The sequence below is a fragment of the Gorilla gorilla genome, chromosome 1 (assembly GCF_029281585.2).
Source record: "Gorilla gorilla gorilla isolate KB3781 chromosome 1, NHGRI_mGorGor1-v2.1_pri, whole genome shotgun sequence".
Lineage (NCBI taxonomy): Eukaryota > Metazoa > Chordata > Mammalia > Primates > Hominidae > Gorilla > Gorilla gorilla.
In genome coordinates, this window is record NC_073224.2 from 124823295 (window position 1) to 124839713 (window position 16419).

General features: G+C 41.0%; 1 protein-coding gene across 3 annotated transcripts in view; it reads right to left on the reverse strand.

Annotated features, from left to right (window-relative positions):
• LOC101149786 (notch receptor 2) overlaps positions 1-16419 on the reverse strand; it is a 160939-nt gene that overhangs the window by 80215 nt on the left and 64305 nt on the right. The window contains exons 3-5 of one of the 3 annotated variants that reach the window (XM_055355268.2): positions 13414-13673; positions 5136-5471; positions 4758-4885 (exon numbers count right to left, since the gene is read on the reverse strand). In XM_055355268.2, the coding sequence (XP_055211243.2) occupies positions 4812-4885; positions 5136-5471; positions 13414-13673 (670 nt within the window). In that variant the 3' untranslated portion in view covers positions 4758-4811. Of the gene's footprint in view, positions 1-4757; positions 4886-5135; positions 5472-13413; positions 13674-16419 lie in introns of those variants that run through there. The other 2 variants (XM_055355271.2, XM_055355264.2) reach the window with 2 other exon arrangements.

The following is a 16419-nucleotide window of genomic DNA, read 5'->3' on the forward strand; positions in this document are numbered from 1 at the left end:
AATGACGCATGTCCCCAAGTGTGAGAATGCAAGAGGGAATCCCTGACCTATCCCTATCCAACCAGTTTTCTTGGCACACACCTTCCATTCTCCGAATGAGCCCAGATTAACTCACTGACCCCTGTGCCACGTATCTCCCACTCCATCACCCGCCCAGGCTCACTGCTTCCACCTGCGTCCCTTCATATCTCCCTACTGACCTCCACTTTTTTCAAACTTTGTCACCAAAGAAGTCACAGAAATAAATAGGAGGATTCAAAAAGAATAATTTCAGTACATTTAAAAAATTGTAGAATATAGGATTCTCATCTATGTTTATCACGTTCAATTCATTCATTTTTCAAATTTTCATTGTGGCACCATTTTATGACAGGCACTATGCTGGGGATGTTGGCGACTAGGGTAGGGAGTTAAAATGAGAGTGTCTACTTGGAAAGATGAACAGATAAATAATCACCGTGATAAGTGCTGTGCTAGAGATATGCAGATGTCAAAAGACCTTAGAAGGTCTACAATCCACTTGGAGGGTAGAGAATATAGAAGGCATTTCAGTGAAATAGGGTGCCTTTGACAAAGCATTAAGAATGAGTTCTACATTAAAAAGGGGAAGAGAGGGTGATAGCTGAGGAGGCAGCATAGGCAAGAACATCCAGCATGAAAGAACAGTGAGGGATATCAGGAACATCTTTCAGGAACATCAGGTAAAACAGACTTAGGGCCCAAGTCAAAGGAGCTAAAATAATACACCCTGGAAAGTGGTATGATCATTTCTGCATCTGCTCCAGAGAAACCTGCCAAAATATGATTAGCATAATACCCAAGAGAACATCACATTCCCCATGTGTGAAAATGCAAGAGGGAATTATTTCTAATAGTTCTTAAGCTCAGCAACAACAGAGTAGACACAAAAGCCACAGAATGTGCTTAGGCTTTACTTTAATGATATAGGGATATCACATATCATCAGCCTGTGGAGTACAGAGGTAGTTTACAAAGGATAAACCTTCATTGTTTGGAAAGGAAAGATCAGAGAGCTCTTTATGAAGTTTAAACAAAATCAGAGAAATAAAGAGATGTGGGAAAGAAAGAAAAAATAGAAAGTACATTGAGGACAGTCCAATCCAACTGTGAACTCATAAGGGACAGCCAGTAAATTCAAAACAGCCTACTGTTTTTTGATTACTTGTGCTACTTTATTAAAATAGCCACTAACACAAAACTAGTCTACCTCTTTCTCTCCCCATTATTGGCCCTAACCCAAAAATAGTGGGAGTAAATGATTTAATAATTTATTTTCATGCTCCATTTTGTTCTTAAATTAAAATTACTGTGGTTGGTGCCCCTCCTTTAGCTTCTGCTAAAGACTTTACATAATGAAAGCTCATGAAGTGTCTGGATTACTAACAGTTACTTATCCAAAAAGATGAGACATGGTTCATTGATTTGATTCTATTAGTTCTCTCTTGAAGATATTTTTCTCCTCCCTCTGTGAAGAAACATTTCTTTCTGTGTCATACAAGACGAGTCATTTTTGTAGTTTTAATTCCCTCTTGAGTCCTACAATAATACTAAAATACTCACAGTGACTACAGTATCCTTTGCAGGGAAAGAATTGTAAATTAACCATTTAAATATAGTCACTAAGTTATGTGGCATTCACTGACTCAGAGTTGAAAAAGACTCCAAAATTCTTATCCAGTATTAGAGTATACAAGGACAAAAGGAGAGGCCAAACTAAGTCTAGGACGCACAATACAAAGAAGAAAATGAGAAGACCAAAGTTACAGTCTCAATACTATGACATGATACTAAACCATACAGTCAGTCAGCCAATATATATTTGCGGGCCTAGTATATACTGGGCAATGTTTGTAGGTGTTTGGGTTACATCAGTAAATAAAAACAAAGATACTAGTTTTCATTCTGGAGAGGGTAAGAGGCAGTAGAATTTGGAAAAGACAGACAATAAACAATAGACATAATGAAGTAAATTATATAGTATAAATTATATAGTAAGAAGATAAGAGTTACAGAAAAAGAAAACAAAAAGTAGACCAGGGTTAGTAATTAAGGGGGTGGGGGACAGTTACAATTTTAAATAGGGTGGTTAGAGTAACCCTCAATTAGAAGTGCCAAGACGTGAAATGCAGTGGAAGCAACCATTTGAAAGTTGCAGAATACTTTAACAAGCTACTTTGCCTCCTGCTGACTTTGTTTCCCCATTTTTAGAACTGAAATAATAATTCTCATCAAATAAGGGTGCTATTTACATTGAGATAGTGACTATTACTATAAGTAACATTTTAGGCTCTTGACAAGCATGGGAAGCAATGGAATGAAGGGCAATGGAAGGAAGGGCACTGCATTATGAAAAGGACTTTTTGAAAGAAAACCATCTCTAGGCACTATTTCCCTTTGTGGAAATGAAGTGAATATTTTCTGAACTCCACCTGGGACATACGAACAATGAGCATGAAATCTTACAAACTGTATAAATAACATTTATTCACAGTGTCACTGCATCATCTATTGTTTTGAATTCTCTTTAAATTTCCTTCTATATATTTATCCAAAGCTGAAGTCATCTGGTTTAGATTATGAGACCCTGAAAAGCAAGAACTAGTCTATGTAACTACTTTTAAACATCTGCACAATGCCATATACACACACACACACACACACACACACACACACACACACAAACACACACATATTGATATGTAACAAGTACTATTTGATTATAATTAGGAGTGTCTTGGTTTTCTTATAACATGAACATATATTTTTAACCCAAACAGCTTAAAGCATTTAACGAAAAGTTTTACACACCTAGAAAGTGCTTTCAGGAAGCAGATGTGCAGTGCAATGTGGCACAGTAAGATGCACAAAGCAAAGGCTTTGAAAATAAACTGCCTCGGTTTCAGGACCCAGCCTAACCACATATTAGCTGTACAACTTTGGGTGAATCACTTAACATCTCCAAACTTCAGTTACTTCATGTGGGAAGACTTGAAAAATAATACCTGGTCCCAAGATTTTTGTGTAATTGAGCTAATAAGCATGGAAGTACCTGGCACAGTTCCTGAGTCACCAAAAAAATGTTAGTTTTCTCTTCATCAAATCTCCCCATTCCCAGCCCTCATGCTAATCTCCCCTCCCACACACACACACACCATCAGTGAGTAAAGAAGTGTCTTGCGTTAAACTACAACCAGAGAATAAGAGACAGCCAAGATTTCCTTACTCTATTTCACTAGCCCTGGCAGCCTCTCAGCTGCGGAATCCTTGGTTATTTCCTTTCTCAAGGAGGAGATACGATTCTAGTTTGACAGATCCTTTCCTGGACACACTCTCAGAATTCCCTAAGGTTCTTATCGTGGCTAATGGATAACAATGCAGAGGCTATGGGAGTGAATAATCACTCTCTCTCAGCTAAAAACTTCCTTTATTGACTTCTCTAACTTCCCGTCAACATCTTGCTGCCAAATCAACCTCTTGTTCTAGGCAATTATTAAAAGCAATTTTCTTGAAACTGAAAAACACATTTAGCCTTCAACAATAAATCACACTAACATCAATTACTAGCCAATTAGATTACTAGAATATCAGACCCAGAGATATTTGCAATATTGAAATATTTTCAAAATAAAGTTGTTTACATTTCTATTTCTGTCTTTAACCCTTAAAATGCAAACAAATACAGGAGTGAAGACAGATGTATTTTAGTTATTTCTTCTACAAGATAAAGTGGATAGTAATATTATGTTAAGAAAACACTTATTTAGTATCTAGAATGATAGCATTATCTATTCTTTATTAAAAGAGAAACTAAAAGTAATATAATTAAATAGCTTGTTCTTGTGACTTAAATAATATAAAGTTTTCATTTCAATTATGTGACAATGCTTTGTATAGCTGTATTCCAAATACATAGCATGGTGCCTAGAACATAGCAGGCAGTCAATACATTTTTACCAAATGAAATGAATAAATTACCAGTTGATTTTATACTGAGGACGAACCTATGACCTTTAATCCCTCCAAAATAAAATACACAATCCCATTATATGTGAACCATATCCACAATACCAGAATCTAAGATTCCCACTCTGAAAGAGTAACTAGAACAACTTCTTTTTGAGGCAATTCTGCTTACTTAGCACATTACTCCCCCCTACAGTTTTCCTTCTTTTGTTTTTGTACTAAGGATATTTGTATAAAAACAGGATCTTTGTTGCTTAGTAATTCATCTGCTCCAGCTGCTTGTATTCTGTTCCCAATCAAAATTCTTGGTTTTCAGCCTCCTCATCATTTTTATAAGGAGTTGAATGAATTGGCCAGGCTTGTTCCTTTCTCCCTCTCCATGGAACACCAGGCCCCAAGCTCCCCGACACTGCTCCTCTTTTTGTTTCTATCTTTGGGTTGTGTGTGCACTCTAGAACACTTGTATCAGTGAAGAGTGTAACAAAGTATTGTGCCATGCATAGTCTCTCATATATCATCTATCAGCTCATCAAAAAGTGCTCACTGATTAACAGAGGATCCCCTCCTCAGTTTCAGAATTCTCTAGCTTTAAGTTAGGGGAGGGTTACCCCAAAGTCAGAGAGGGTACATGGGAGAGGGTTGTGAAGGCCAGTAGCCCAGAGAAAATCAAGGGCAGCTGGGTGCATTTAGGTGGATAAGAAAACAATGAATTACTCCATCAAAAGCAAAAGCACAAGCACATAGGAAAGTTGATCACCTACTGTTAATGTCAATTCAGTTTACAGCACTTTATTAACCACACATACATATTTTCCAGTGTCTAATTCTCATCGTGTTCTTTTCCATTCCAGACTTGCCTGTCTCTTTCCCAGAGCTCTGTTCCTCTTATTTCTCACTGTTTCTACAAAAGGGACAATAAACAATTTTCTAGCCACTCATCATCATAAACCCTGACATGCTAAATTACCCCCTGCTCAGTTTATGGACCACAGTGGGCCCATAAAACTCCTCCCTCACTAGCAACCCACCCCACACAAAATTCTCACTTCCCTTTTTCCTTGCGCTTCCTAAAAAAAGCAATTGAGCCACACCCACTACCTCCTGTGCTAGGGGTTTGTCCCCTAATCCTGGGACACTAGGGAGCTCCTTACCTGGAAGGCAGTTGCACTCAAAAGTGAAGTCACCAGTCTGCCGACAGGTGCCTCCATTGACACAAGGTGAGGGTGCACAGGGCACATACAGGCTGTCACAGTACTGGCCTGTGAAGCCCTGAGGGCACTGGCACTGGTAGGAACCAGGCAGGTTGAGGCAGGTGCCACCATGCTGGCAGTGTCCTGGAATGTCACACTCATTGACATCAGTCTCACACTTCTGCCCTGTGAAGCCTGTGAGGCATTTGCAGGAGAACTGGTTGGCCACAGTGGTACAGGTACTTCCATTTGCACAGGGATGAGACAGGCAGGCATCGGTCCATTGGCACTCCTTACCTAAAGGAAGGATAACAAAACTCAGTACTGGCCACAGAAATAGGAGATACCCCATCCTCAATACCTCATTGACATCAGCGAGCTCTTGCGTGGAGAAGACCTCAACTCTTTGCATTTTACAAAAGGCTAAATCAGAGCCTCCTCAAGGTCATCTGACACAGAGCCCTCTCCAGTAACTCTCCAAGGACCTCAGCAGAGACACAAGGACTCAGTGGGTGGAGCACCTGGAGGCAATTGTAGGTTAGTCACATTGAAGCCCAATCCTGCAGGACGCTATCAGCAATAGGAGTCTGGATCCATCTACTCTCTCAGAGCTCACTGTCTTTGCACATGCTGCTCCTGTTTGAATATCAACTTCCGGGCCAGGAGCAGTGGCTCACACCTGTAATTCCAGCACTTTGGGAGGCCAAGGCAGGCAGATCATGAGGTAAGGAGTTCAAGACCAGCCCGGCCAATATGGTGAAACCCTGTCTCTACTAAAAATACAAAAATTAGCTGGGCATGGTGGCGCGCACCTGTAATCCCAGCTACTCGGAAGGCTGAGGCAGAAGAATCACTTGAACTCAGGAGGCGGAGGTTGCAGTGAGCCGAGATTGCACCACTGCACTCCAGCCTGGGCGACACAGCAAGACTCCATCTCAAAAAAAAAATAAAAATAAAAAAATAAACTTCCCTTCTGTTTCCCTAGTGAACTCTCACCTATCTTGGCAACTCTACTCAAAAGTTCCAACCTCTGTAAAGTCATCCTTAGTGCCCCTCACATACATACATGTGCACAAACACAGATACACAAAGTTTGCTATTTTCTTCTATTATACCACCTGCCACATTGGCAGGGTTGGGTCTCCATGGTATGCTCTCAAATCATGTCTGTTGAATGGATAAAATATATCAATATTTTCCACAAAATATAGTTACTAAATAGACCTCTGGTGATAGAAACAAGTCAACACTACTTCTGTTTCCTCTAAATGTAACACACACATATATTCTGGGAAACATTTTATTAATTGTGGCCTTGCTATAAATATCTGTTGATGTGTTTGAAAATGATGAAGGACCTCTGGGTCCCTATATATCAAATGAAATAGAAGCCATCAGGAGGACAGAGGTCTAGAAGGTATTCCGTGGACTTGTCTCAAGTAGGAAAGTACCAGCACTAGCAGGAAGACTCTGACGGGTTGAAAACTAAATCATGATGCCAGGGGAAGCAAAGCAGATTCTTTGAGGCAGAAAGAGAAAGAGAAAAAAATATCCTCACAGAACTAGTAAATTTGATATTCACATGGCTGGCTTTTTGTTGTCATTAGTCTAAGTCGCTTATTATTTAAACTACAGAGACGAGAACTCTTTGAATTTTTTTTATTATTATTATTATACTTTAAGTTCTAGGGTACACGTGCACAACATGCAGGTTTGTTACATATGTATACATGTGCCATGTTGGTATGCTGCACCCATTAACTCGTCATTTACATTAGGTACATCTCCTAATGCTATCCCTCCCCCGTCCCACCAACCCACGACAGGCCCCGGTTTTTGATGTTCCCCTTCTTGTGTCCAAGTGTTCTCATTGTTCAATTCCCACCTATGAGTGAGAACATGCGGTGTTTGGTTTTTTGTCCTTGCAATAGTTTGCTGAGAATGATGGTTTCCAGCTTCATCCATGTCCCTACAAAGGACATGAACTCATCCTTTTTTATGGCTGAATAGTATTCCATGGTGTATATGTGCCACATTTTCTTAATCCAGTCTATCATTGATGGACATTTGGGTTGGTTCCAAGTCTTTGCTATTGTGAATAGTGCCGCAATAAACATACGTGTGCATGTGTCTTTATAGCAGCACGATTTCTAATTCTTTGGGTATATACCCAGTAATGGGATGGCAAGAACTCCTTGAATTTGTTAATGCTCCAGTTGATTGTCTAGGAAAGTATCTAAATCTCTGACCTCATAGAAAGGTAAATGGGAGACACAAGAGTTTTTCTATAAGGGAAAAAGATGCGAGATGTGACATATGAGCACAGAAAAGTGCTCTCTGCCTATCAAGGAATGTCAAATCAAAGGAGAAAACTGTAACACAAATTTAGGCACAGCATATACATCTCAGGGAGCTAAGATAGAAAATGAAGGAACTGCAATTCTTCTTGTCTTTCCACTCATGTCACTAAGAGGCACTTATTTACAGTGGAGAAGAGATATAAATGCTCACTTCTAGCAAGTGTGATTTTCAGAGTGATGCCCACAACTGAAACAGAAAGATCCCTGGGCTGGAAGTGGTGGCTGATGCCTGTAATCCCAGCACTTTGGGAGGCTGAGGTGGGCAGATCACTTGCAGTTAGGAGTTTGAGACCAGCCTGGCCAACATGGTGAAACGCCATCTTTTCTAAAAATACAGAAATTAGCCGGGCTTCATGGCGCATGCCTGTAATCCCAGCTACCTGGGAGGCTGAGGCACAAGAATCACTCGAACCTGAGAGGTGGAGGTTGCAGTGAGCCGAGACTGCGCCACTGTACTAAGCAACAGAGTGAGAAGAAAGAAAGAAAGACAGAAAGAGAGAGGGAAAGAGAGAGAAAGAGAGAAAGAGAGAGAGAAAGAAAGAAAGAAAGAAAGAAAGAAAGAAAGAAAGAAAGAAAGAAAGAAAGAGAGAGAGAGAAAGAAAGAAAGAATCAACCCTGAATTTGGTTTCCATATATATTATGTATAGGCACTAACTTGCTGCCTCTGCTTCTTCATCTCTGAGTGGAGATGAGCTAGTAAGCTGACTGAGGTATAGCGCTATCACAAAAACCAAAAGGATGACCTTGATCTGTGATGATTCCTAAAGTGATAGACAAAAATAGCATATGTATAAAAGATGATCAGAATCGGCCGGGTGTGATGGCTCACACCTGTAATCCCAGCACTTTGGGAGGCCGAGGAGGGCGGATCATGAGGTCAGGCGATCCAGACCATTCTGGCTAACAAGGTGAAAGCCCATCTCTACTAAAAATACAAAAATTAGCCGGGCATGGTGGTAGGTGCCTGTAGTCCTAGCTACTCAGGAGGCTGAGGCAGAAGAATGGCGTGAACCCGGGAGGTGGAGCTTGCAGTGAACCGAGATTGCACCCTGCACTCCAGCCTGGACGACAAAGCAATACTCCATCTCAAAAAAAAAAAAAAAAAGGTGATCAGAATCTTGCAGAACACACCAAGAAGAGATCCTTCTTAACAGCAAAGGAAGAAGTTTTAATTTGGGACCATTTCAGAGTGACATTTTAATTATGAAGAAGGCATTACTGTCATTTCCACTAGCCAGAATTAAATTATTTTAAGTGGGTATATGCCCCCCTACTTTGCCTCCTAATAGCAAAACAACTCAAAACTGACAATCAGGAAGAAATTATTCTTATAACACCAAATATTTTCAGTGACTTACATCATCAATGCCATCATCGTCATGATGGAGATAATGGATCATCCTAACTACCCTCTACCCCACCAACACCTTTTGATGAATGATATGGTTTAGTAGTGTCCCCACCCAAATCTCAACTTGAATTGTATCTCCCAGAATTCCCATGTGTTGTGGGAGGGACCCAGCGGGGTAACTGTATCATGGGGGCCAGTCTTTCCTGTGCTATTCTCATGATAGTGAATACGTCTCATGAGATCTGATGGGTTTCTCAGGGGTTCTGCTTTTGCTTCTTCTTAATTTTCTCTTCCCACCACCACGAAAGAAGTGCCTTTTGCCTCCCACCACAATTCTGAGGCCTCCCCAGCCATGTGGAACTGTAAGTCCAATTAAACCTCTTTTCTTCCTGGTCTCGGGGATATCTTTATCAGCAGCGTGAAAATGGACTAATACAGTAAATTGGTACCGAGAGTGGGGTTTTTGCGAGAGTGCCAGCTATCCCGAGGGAAACTTTGGAGGGAACCAGCTACTAGATGGTTCAATTAGTCTTTCGCCCCTGCACCCAGGTTGGATGACCGATTTGCACATCAGGACTGCTACGGACCTCCACCAGAGTTTCCTCTGGCTTTGCCCTGCCCAGGCAGAGTTCACCACCTTTCAGGTCCTAACATTTGTGCTCATGCCCCAACTTCCCAGTGCAGAAAACAAGATGGGCTGTTGGAAAGCTGACCTGGCTACTGCCACTGCAGAGTGCCCAATTTGCCAGCAGCAGAAACCAACACTGCGCCTTTGATATGGCACTATTCCTCAGGGTGATCAGCCAGCTACTTGGTGGCAGGTTGATTATGTTGGACTTCTTCCATTGTGAAAAGGGCAGATGTTTGTCCCTACTGGAATAGACACTTAACTCTGGATATGGGTTTGCCTATCCTGCATGCAATGGTTCTGCCAAGACTACCATCCGTGGACTCACGGAATGCCTTATCCACTGTCATGGTATTCCACACAGCATTGCCTCTGACCAAGGCATTCACTTTATGGCTAAAGAAGTGCAGCAGTGGGCTCATGCTCATGGAATTCACTGGTCTTACCATGTTCCCCAACATCCTGAAGCAAAACGGTGGAATGGCCTTTTGCAGTCACAATTACAATGCCAACTAGGTGAGAATACTTTGCAGGGTTGGGGCAAAGTTCTCAAGAAGGCTGTGTATGCTCTGAATCAGCATCCAATATGTGGTACTGTTTCTCCCATAGCCAGGATTCACAGGTCCAGGAATCAAGGGGTGGAAATGGAAGTGGTACCACTCACCATCACCCCTAGTGATCCACTAGCAAAATGTTTGCTTCCTGTTCCCGCAACATTAAGTTCTGCTGGCCTAGAGGTCTTAGTTCCAGAGGGAGGAACGCTGCCACCAGAAGACACAACAACAATTCCATTAAACTGGTAGTTAAGATTGCCACCAGGACACTTTGGGTTCCTACCTTTAAGTAAACAGGCTAAGAAAGGCGTTACAGTGTTGGCTGGGACATCAAGGCTATCAAGACCCAGGCTATCAAGATGAAATCAGTCTACTACTCCAGAACGGAGGTAAGAAAGAGTATTCATGGAATACAGGAGATCCATTAGGGCGTCTCTTAGTATTACCATGCCCTGTGATTAAGGTCAATGGGCAACTACAACAGCCCAATCCAGGCGGGACTACAAATGGTCCCGCCTGGATGAATGAAGGTTTGGGCCTCTCCATCACGAAAAAAAAAAAACACAACCTGCTGAGGTGTTTGCTGAAGGCAAAAGGAATACAAAATGGGTAGAAGAAGGTAGTCATCAATACCAGCTACTACCATGTGACCAGCTGCAGAAATGAGGACTGTAATTGTCCTCAGTATTTCCTCCTTCTTTTATTAAAAACATGTCTGTGCTTGCACACACTTGTACTAAGAAAATATCTTCATTTTATTTCCTTTCTCCCTTATCATGTGACATAAGATTTATTGACTTCACATCAGCATTTAAGTATCGTTAACTATGTAAGAGTGTTTCAGTTGGGGACTGGTGTGTTTGCGGATGTACGAAGAATAGTTGTACTACATTAGGTGTAATTATGACCTAATTATTGTCTTTATTTGAAGATTATGTGTGATCTCAGGAGATGTGTATGGGTTCAAGTTGACAAGGGGTAGATTTGTGGTGGTTAAAACTGAGTGTGTCAACTTGATTGAATTGAAGGATACAAAGTATTGATCATGGGTGTGTCTGTGAAGGTGTTGCCAAAGGAGATTAACATTTGAGTCAGTGGGCTGGGGAAGGCAGACCCACCCTTAATCTGGATGGACACCATTTGATCATCTGTCAGCAAATATAAAGCAGGCAGAAAAACATGAAAAAGTGAGACTGGCCTAGCCTCCCAGCCTACATCTTTTTCCCGTGCTGGATGTTTCCTGCCCTCAAATATCGAACCCCAAGTTCTTCGGTTTTGGAACTCAGACTGGCTCTCCTTGCTCCTCAGCCTGCAGACAGCCTATTGTGGGACCTTGTGATCATGTGAATTAATACTTAACAAACTCTCCTTTATATATATATAAAGATTGTCAATATATATATATTAAGATTGCCACCAAGACACTTTGGGTTGGAATATATATACATACATATATATTCCATTAGTTCCATCCCTCTAGAGAACCCTAATACAATGAAAAATTAATAGAACAGTATTCTACACTAACTAATCCAGTACAGTTTTCTGAGTACATTTTTCACTTTTTGCTTATTGCATTTATAGAACTCTTGGTTTAGTGCTTAAAGCAGGAGAAAAAATGAAGAATGTTCCTCCTTTTCTCATCTAATTTAATAAACACTTTTGAATAAAGCTCAGACCCACCTAGAAAAACCCACAATCTATTCAGGTGAGATATGTGTAAAAAAAAATTACAATAAAATGTGATACATAAAAATAATAAAACTTAGAGACCATTTGCCTAAAGGAATCACGAAAGGGTCACTAAGACACAGTTTTAAATAACATTGGACAATCACCAGTTGTAGAAAAGGGCATTCCAGGCAAAAGGGTGTGTAACTGTATGGAAGCAATAATAAGTACAACATTTTCAGGAAATAAGGAGAATTTGGTGTGACTAGGCCTAGATGCTTGTGGGGAGGCCAGGCTACAAAAAGATGTAAAGTCTAGGCTGTAGAGAGCTATGGAAGTCATGTAAAAGAGTTTGCAGTTTATTCTGCGGATGATGAAAAAATATTAGACATTGTAAGCAGGTGAGATTGTTGAATATTTGCATTTATAATCAAAGATGTAGTAATACCACGGGTGAATGAGATGGGGAGAGAATAAAGGCAAGAAAACGTATTCAGAAACTACTTCAGAAGTCCAGGTGAGAGATAACATGGCCCTCAACTACAGGGTAGCAGAGGAAATGGGAGGAATAGACAGGTGAAAGGCAACTCAGAGGTTGGCTTGGGTGACTGAGTTGAAATGAGGTAAGAACAAGGGACAGGGAGTTTCTAGCGTGGGTATTTGGGATGTACATGGTTGCTACGTATTTCTGTCAACAAGGTGAGCTGAAAGTACCTGTAGAATATCTCCAAGGAGAACATACAAAGGATAGCTAGAAACATGAGCCTGAATGTCAGGGTTGGGTGGAGCTAAGGGAATGATGGTGAGATTCATCAGCAACTAATGAAGACAGTGGCAGTGGAGGCGAATACAGACAGGGAAATTCCCTAGGGAGAGCTGTGATGTGGCTCAAAAGAGGGTGCAAAACAGTGCTCCAGGGAGCACAGACATTTAATGGATAAGAACAAGGTAATGAAGAAGCAAAAGGAACAGGGTTCAGAAAACCAGAAAAGCCAGTGCCCTGAATGTCTAGGGAGGGAGATTTCTAAAAGCAAATAGTCAATAACATCAGCAACTTTTCCTCTGGTGACAGTGTACTTATTTCTTTTAGTGAAGTAAACTCTGATTCCCCATCCTGGTGTACATATTTTTTTTTTTGAGACAGGGTCTCACTCTGTCACCCAGGCTAGAGTGCAGTGGTGCGATCATAGCTCACTGCAGCCTCAAACTCCTGGGCTCAAGCAATTCTTCCACTTCAGCCTCCCAAGTAGTTAGGACTACAGGTGCACACCACCACACATGACTAATTTTGTTTTATTTTTATTCTTGTTTTTTTGTAGAGATGGGGTCTTGCTATGTTTCCCAGGCTGGTCTCAAACCTCTAGCCTCAAGTGATCCTCCTGCCTTGGCCTGCCAAAGTGCTGGGATTGCAAGCGTGCGCCACCACATCTGGCCCTGACAAATATACTTTAAGCAGTCAAAGTATTTGGTCCTTTTTCTTTCTCTTTCTCTGCCCCCTGAAACTCTTAAAAGGAAGTTAGGGATAGTTGTCTGGAACATCCCAGTTCCTTATCATAATGTTAAATGTGCACCAGAGCTGGGGGACATTTAAGAGCCAGACACCATGATCTAAAAGATGCTAAATAAAGGTATCTGCTGAAGGTAGGAAAGCACTGGCTTTGGTCTCATTAGTTACCTGTAAACCCGACTTGACAGGTGCACTCATAGGTATCCCGGCTGAGCATATGGCATGTGCCGCCATTCAGGCAGGGTCGAGACACAAAGCATGGATGAGATGTCGAGTACTGGCAGTCCTCTCCTGTAAACCCTGAGGCACATCGGCATGTGGCTTTCCCCAGCATGGCCTGGGCCACACAAGTCCCACCATTCTGGCAGCGGTTCTTCTCACAGGGGTCTCGATGTTGACAATATTCCCCCAAGAAGCCTTCTGGACATCTGTATGGAAAAGAAAAGAGTCCATGAAAACACCTGACTTCTTGTAAGTCCAAAAAATTACAGTAAAACAATACAGTCCAATCAAGAAAGCACGAGATTGTGAATCAACAGACCTACAAGTACCACCTATAAAACTGCTTCCCTTTAGAAGAAAGAGTCCTTAGAGAACTTAACCACATACTCCCATGTCCTTTTGAGTCCTGGCAGGTGACAGAGTATCAGGTGTATGGCCTAGCAGGGTCTGCCATGGCCAGTCAACATGACCCTTATTCAAACGCAAAATGCACCCCAGCTTTTTTTCATGTGTGTACAGGCTGGGGTGGTGTAACAGCACCTTTTTTAGAGCACTGTTTGTACTTGTCTGCTTAAATTCATTAACTTTCTCATTTTGACTAAGCCATTTGACAGGATTAAGATGTCCACAAGATAATGCATGAACTTGACCCTATTATCCCCTCCGATTTAAAATATGTAAGATATCATGTGCTTTTCCTCAATTAAGCATTGAGAAATAGTAAGTGCTTCTTTCTTTTATTTCCACTGAAACATCAATTGGCTGATACCTAGTTTTCTGGGTTATGTTCTGGTGGTTGACATTACAACGGAAAAAGGGAAAGGAGGTACAGGAATGGGGAAGAGTTCAAAGGGATATTTAAAAATCTGTTAATATTTAAGTAGTAGGCATTTTTAACCAAATAAAAAGGCACAAAATATAATTAAAATAACATAAAATATCTAAGATACCATATAAACACCAAAGTGAAGCAAGGAATCAATTGAAGAATAACATTCTATGATATTTTCCACATTGAGGCACTGACGAACCTTTTTACATGCCACCCCTTGATTCGTAAGATGCACAACCATTTCAAACTGTGTGTATTATTTATGACAATTTTCTCTGAACAATATCAAAAAGGCATGGTAAGTCTCCATTTTCATAATGAAGTTGTTTAAATGCAATCTCTGAGAAGCATTTAAATTAAGAAACACAAACACTTCGATTCTAACTATAAATGCTGCTATATATTTGGCTGGTGCCCCAAATATGTGATTCAACTTATTCCTCGTTTTAGTTTTCAGGGACTAGAAAACTGAATCTAGTAGGCTGTTCCACCATTACCTCAAAGATTACACATTTAAACCAAACTCTAAATCCCCCCCTTAAAAACCAGCTCTTCTGTGCCCAAGCCTTGTTGTCCTGATTTTCCTAATCATTGTGACCTGAAACATTGGGGTCATGAGTGCTTTTGTCTTTGACAGTCATATCCAAGACCTTTCATTAACCATTGGTTGGCAAGGCTAGCTAGCAGGGGTCACAGTTACTGAGAAAAGAAGGAAGGCCAGATACTAGGGAACTAAGACAGAAAATGCCCAGAAGAATTGTGTAGTAGCTAAAATGGCTAGAGGAGAAAACAGGGTGGTGAACAGCTATAGTGGTAGTGAGGTAACTGGCCACAGCCTCTTCACCCCTCCCAGAGCTGCATAAGATAAGCATGGCGGAGCAAGGAGCGGCTAAGGCTCTGGGCATCTTCATGAGTAGGTGTAGCTACAGACCAACAGGCAGTGAAGAAAGTTCATAGCACTGAAACCAAAGATGGCATGCAGGTGACTGTGAGGAGTCTGTATCAAGAAGGTCAGAAGGTCTGGTTTGGAGTTCTGGTGCTGTGACCTTGGACAAGTTACTTATCTTCACTGACTATCCATTTTCTCACATTGTAAATAGTTAATAAGGTCACCTACATCATGAGATTATTCTAAGAACCGAACAAAATCAAGTATGTAAAAAACCTTATAAATGTTAAAAAGTTTTGCAAGTGGGCTGGGCACAGTGGCTCACACCTGTAATTCCAGCACTTTGGGAGGCTGAGGTGTGAGGACCATCTGAGGTCAGGAGTTTGAGAATAGCCCGGCCAACATGGTGAAACCCTGGCTCTACTAAAAATACAAAAATTAGCCAGGGTGGTGGTGCACGCTTGTAATCCCAGCTACTCGGGAGGCTGAGGCATGAGAATTGCTTGAACTCGGGAGGCGGAGGTTGCAGTGAGCCGACGAGATTGTGCCACTACACTCCAGCCTGGGCAACAGAGTGAGATTCCATCTCAAAAAAAAAAGTTTTGCAAGTGAAAACATCTTTTCTCTCTTCTTTATGCTTATTGAGGAAAATACAATGCCCCATCCAAATCACAGCTTGATTTGAGAGTAGTTTCTTGTGCTGGTTTTTTGAAGTGGAGGAGCAAAAAGTGCCAATGTAGCATAGCTAAAATTAACTCTGAGATATATTATTAAAAGCATTTGCAGCTTATTCAAGAAATGTGTTATGAATGTTAAAAACTGCAACACAATTCTCACTCACAGTGCAGCCCTCTGGGCATTATTAGATGACTCTTCATTCTCCCATATGGGAATTATGCACCTTCTAAATAATGGCAAATTTTTAAACGTGGGTGGGCTTTGCTCAGCTTTGCTCCTGAACTATTACACCACCCTAACACTATCATGTGGCATATGCTAAGAGAATGCAAAGTCATTTAAATGGTAGCATCATAAACATATAATGGAAATATAAGGTTCCCAGGAAAACAAAAATGAAGCAAAATGGAAGTTTCTAAAGCTAAACAGATGTATTTCTGAATTATTTGTTTCTACAGTTTAATTCACATTGTTGCTCCCTATTAAGTATGGAAAAATAAGTTTTAACCTAAGATATATTTAAGAAATCAGTAAAACCAGAGATTGACAAAGT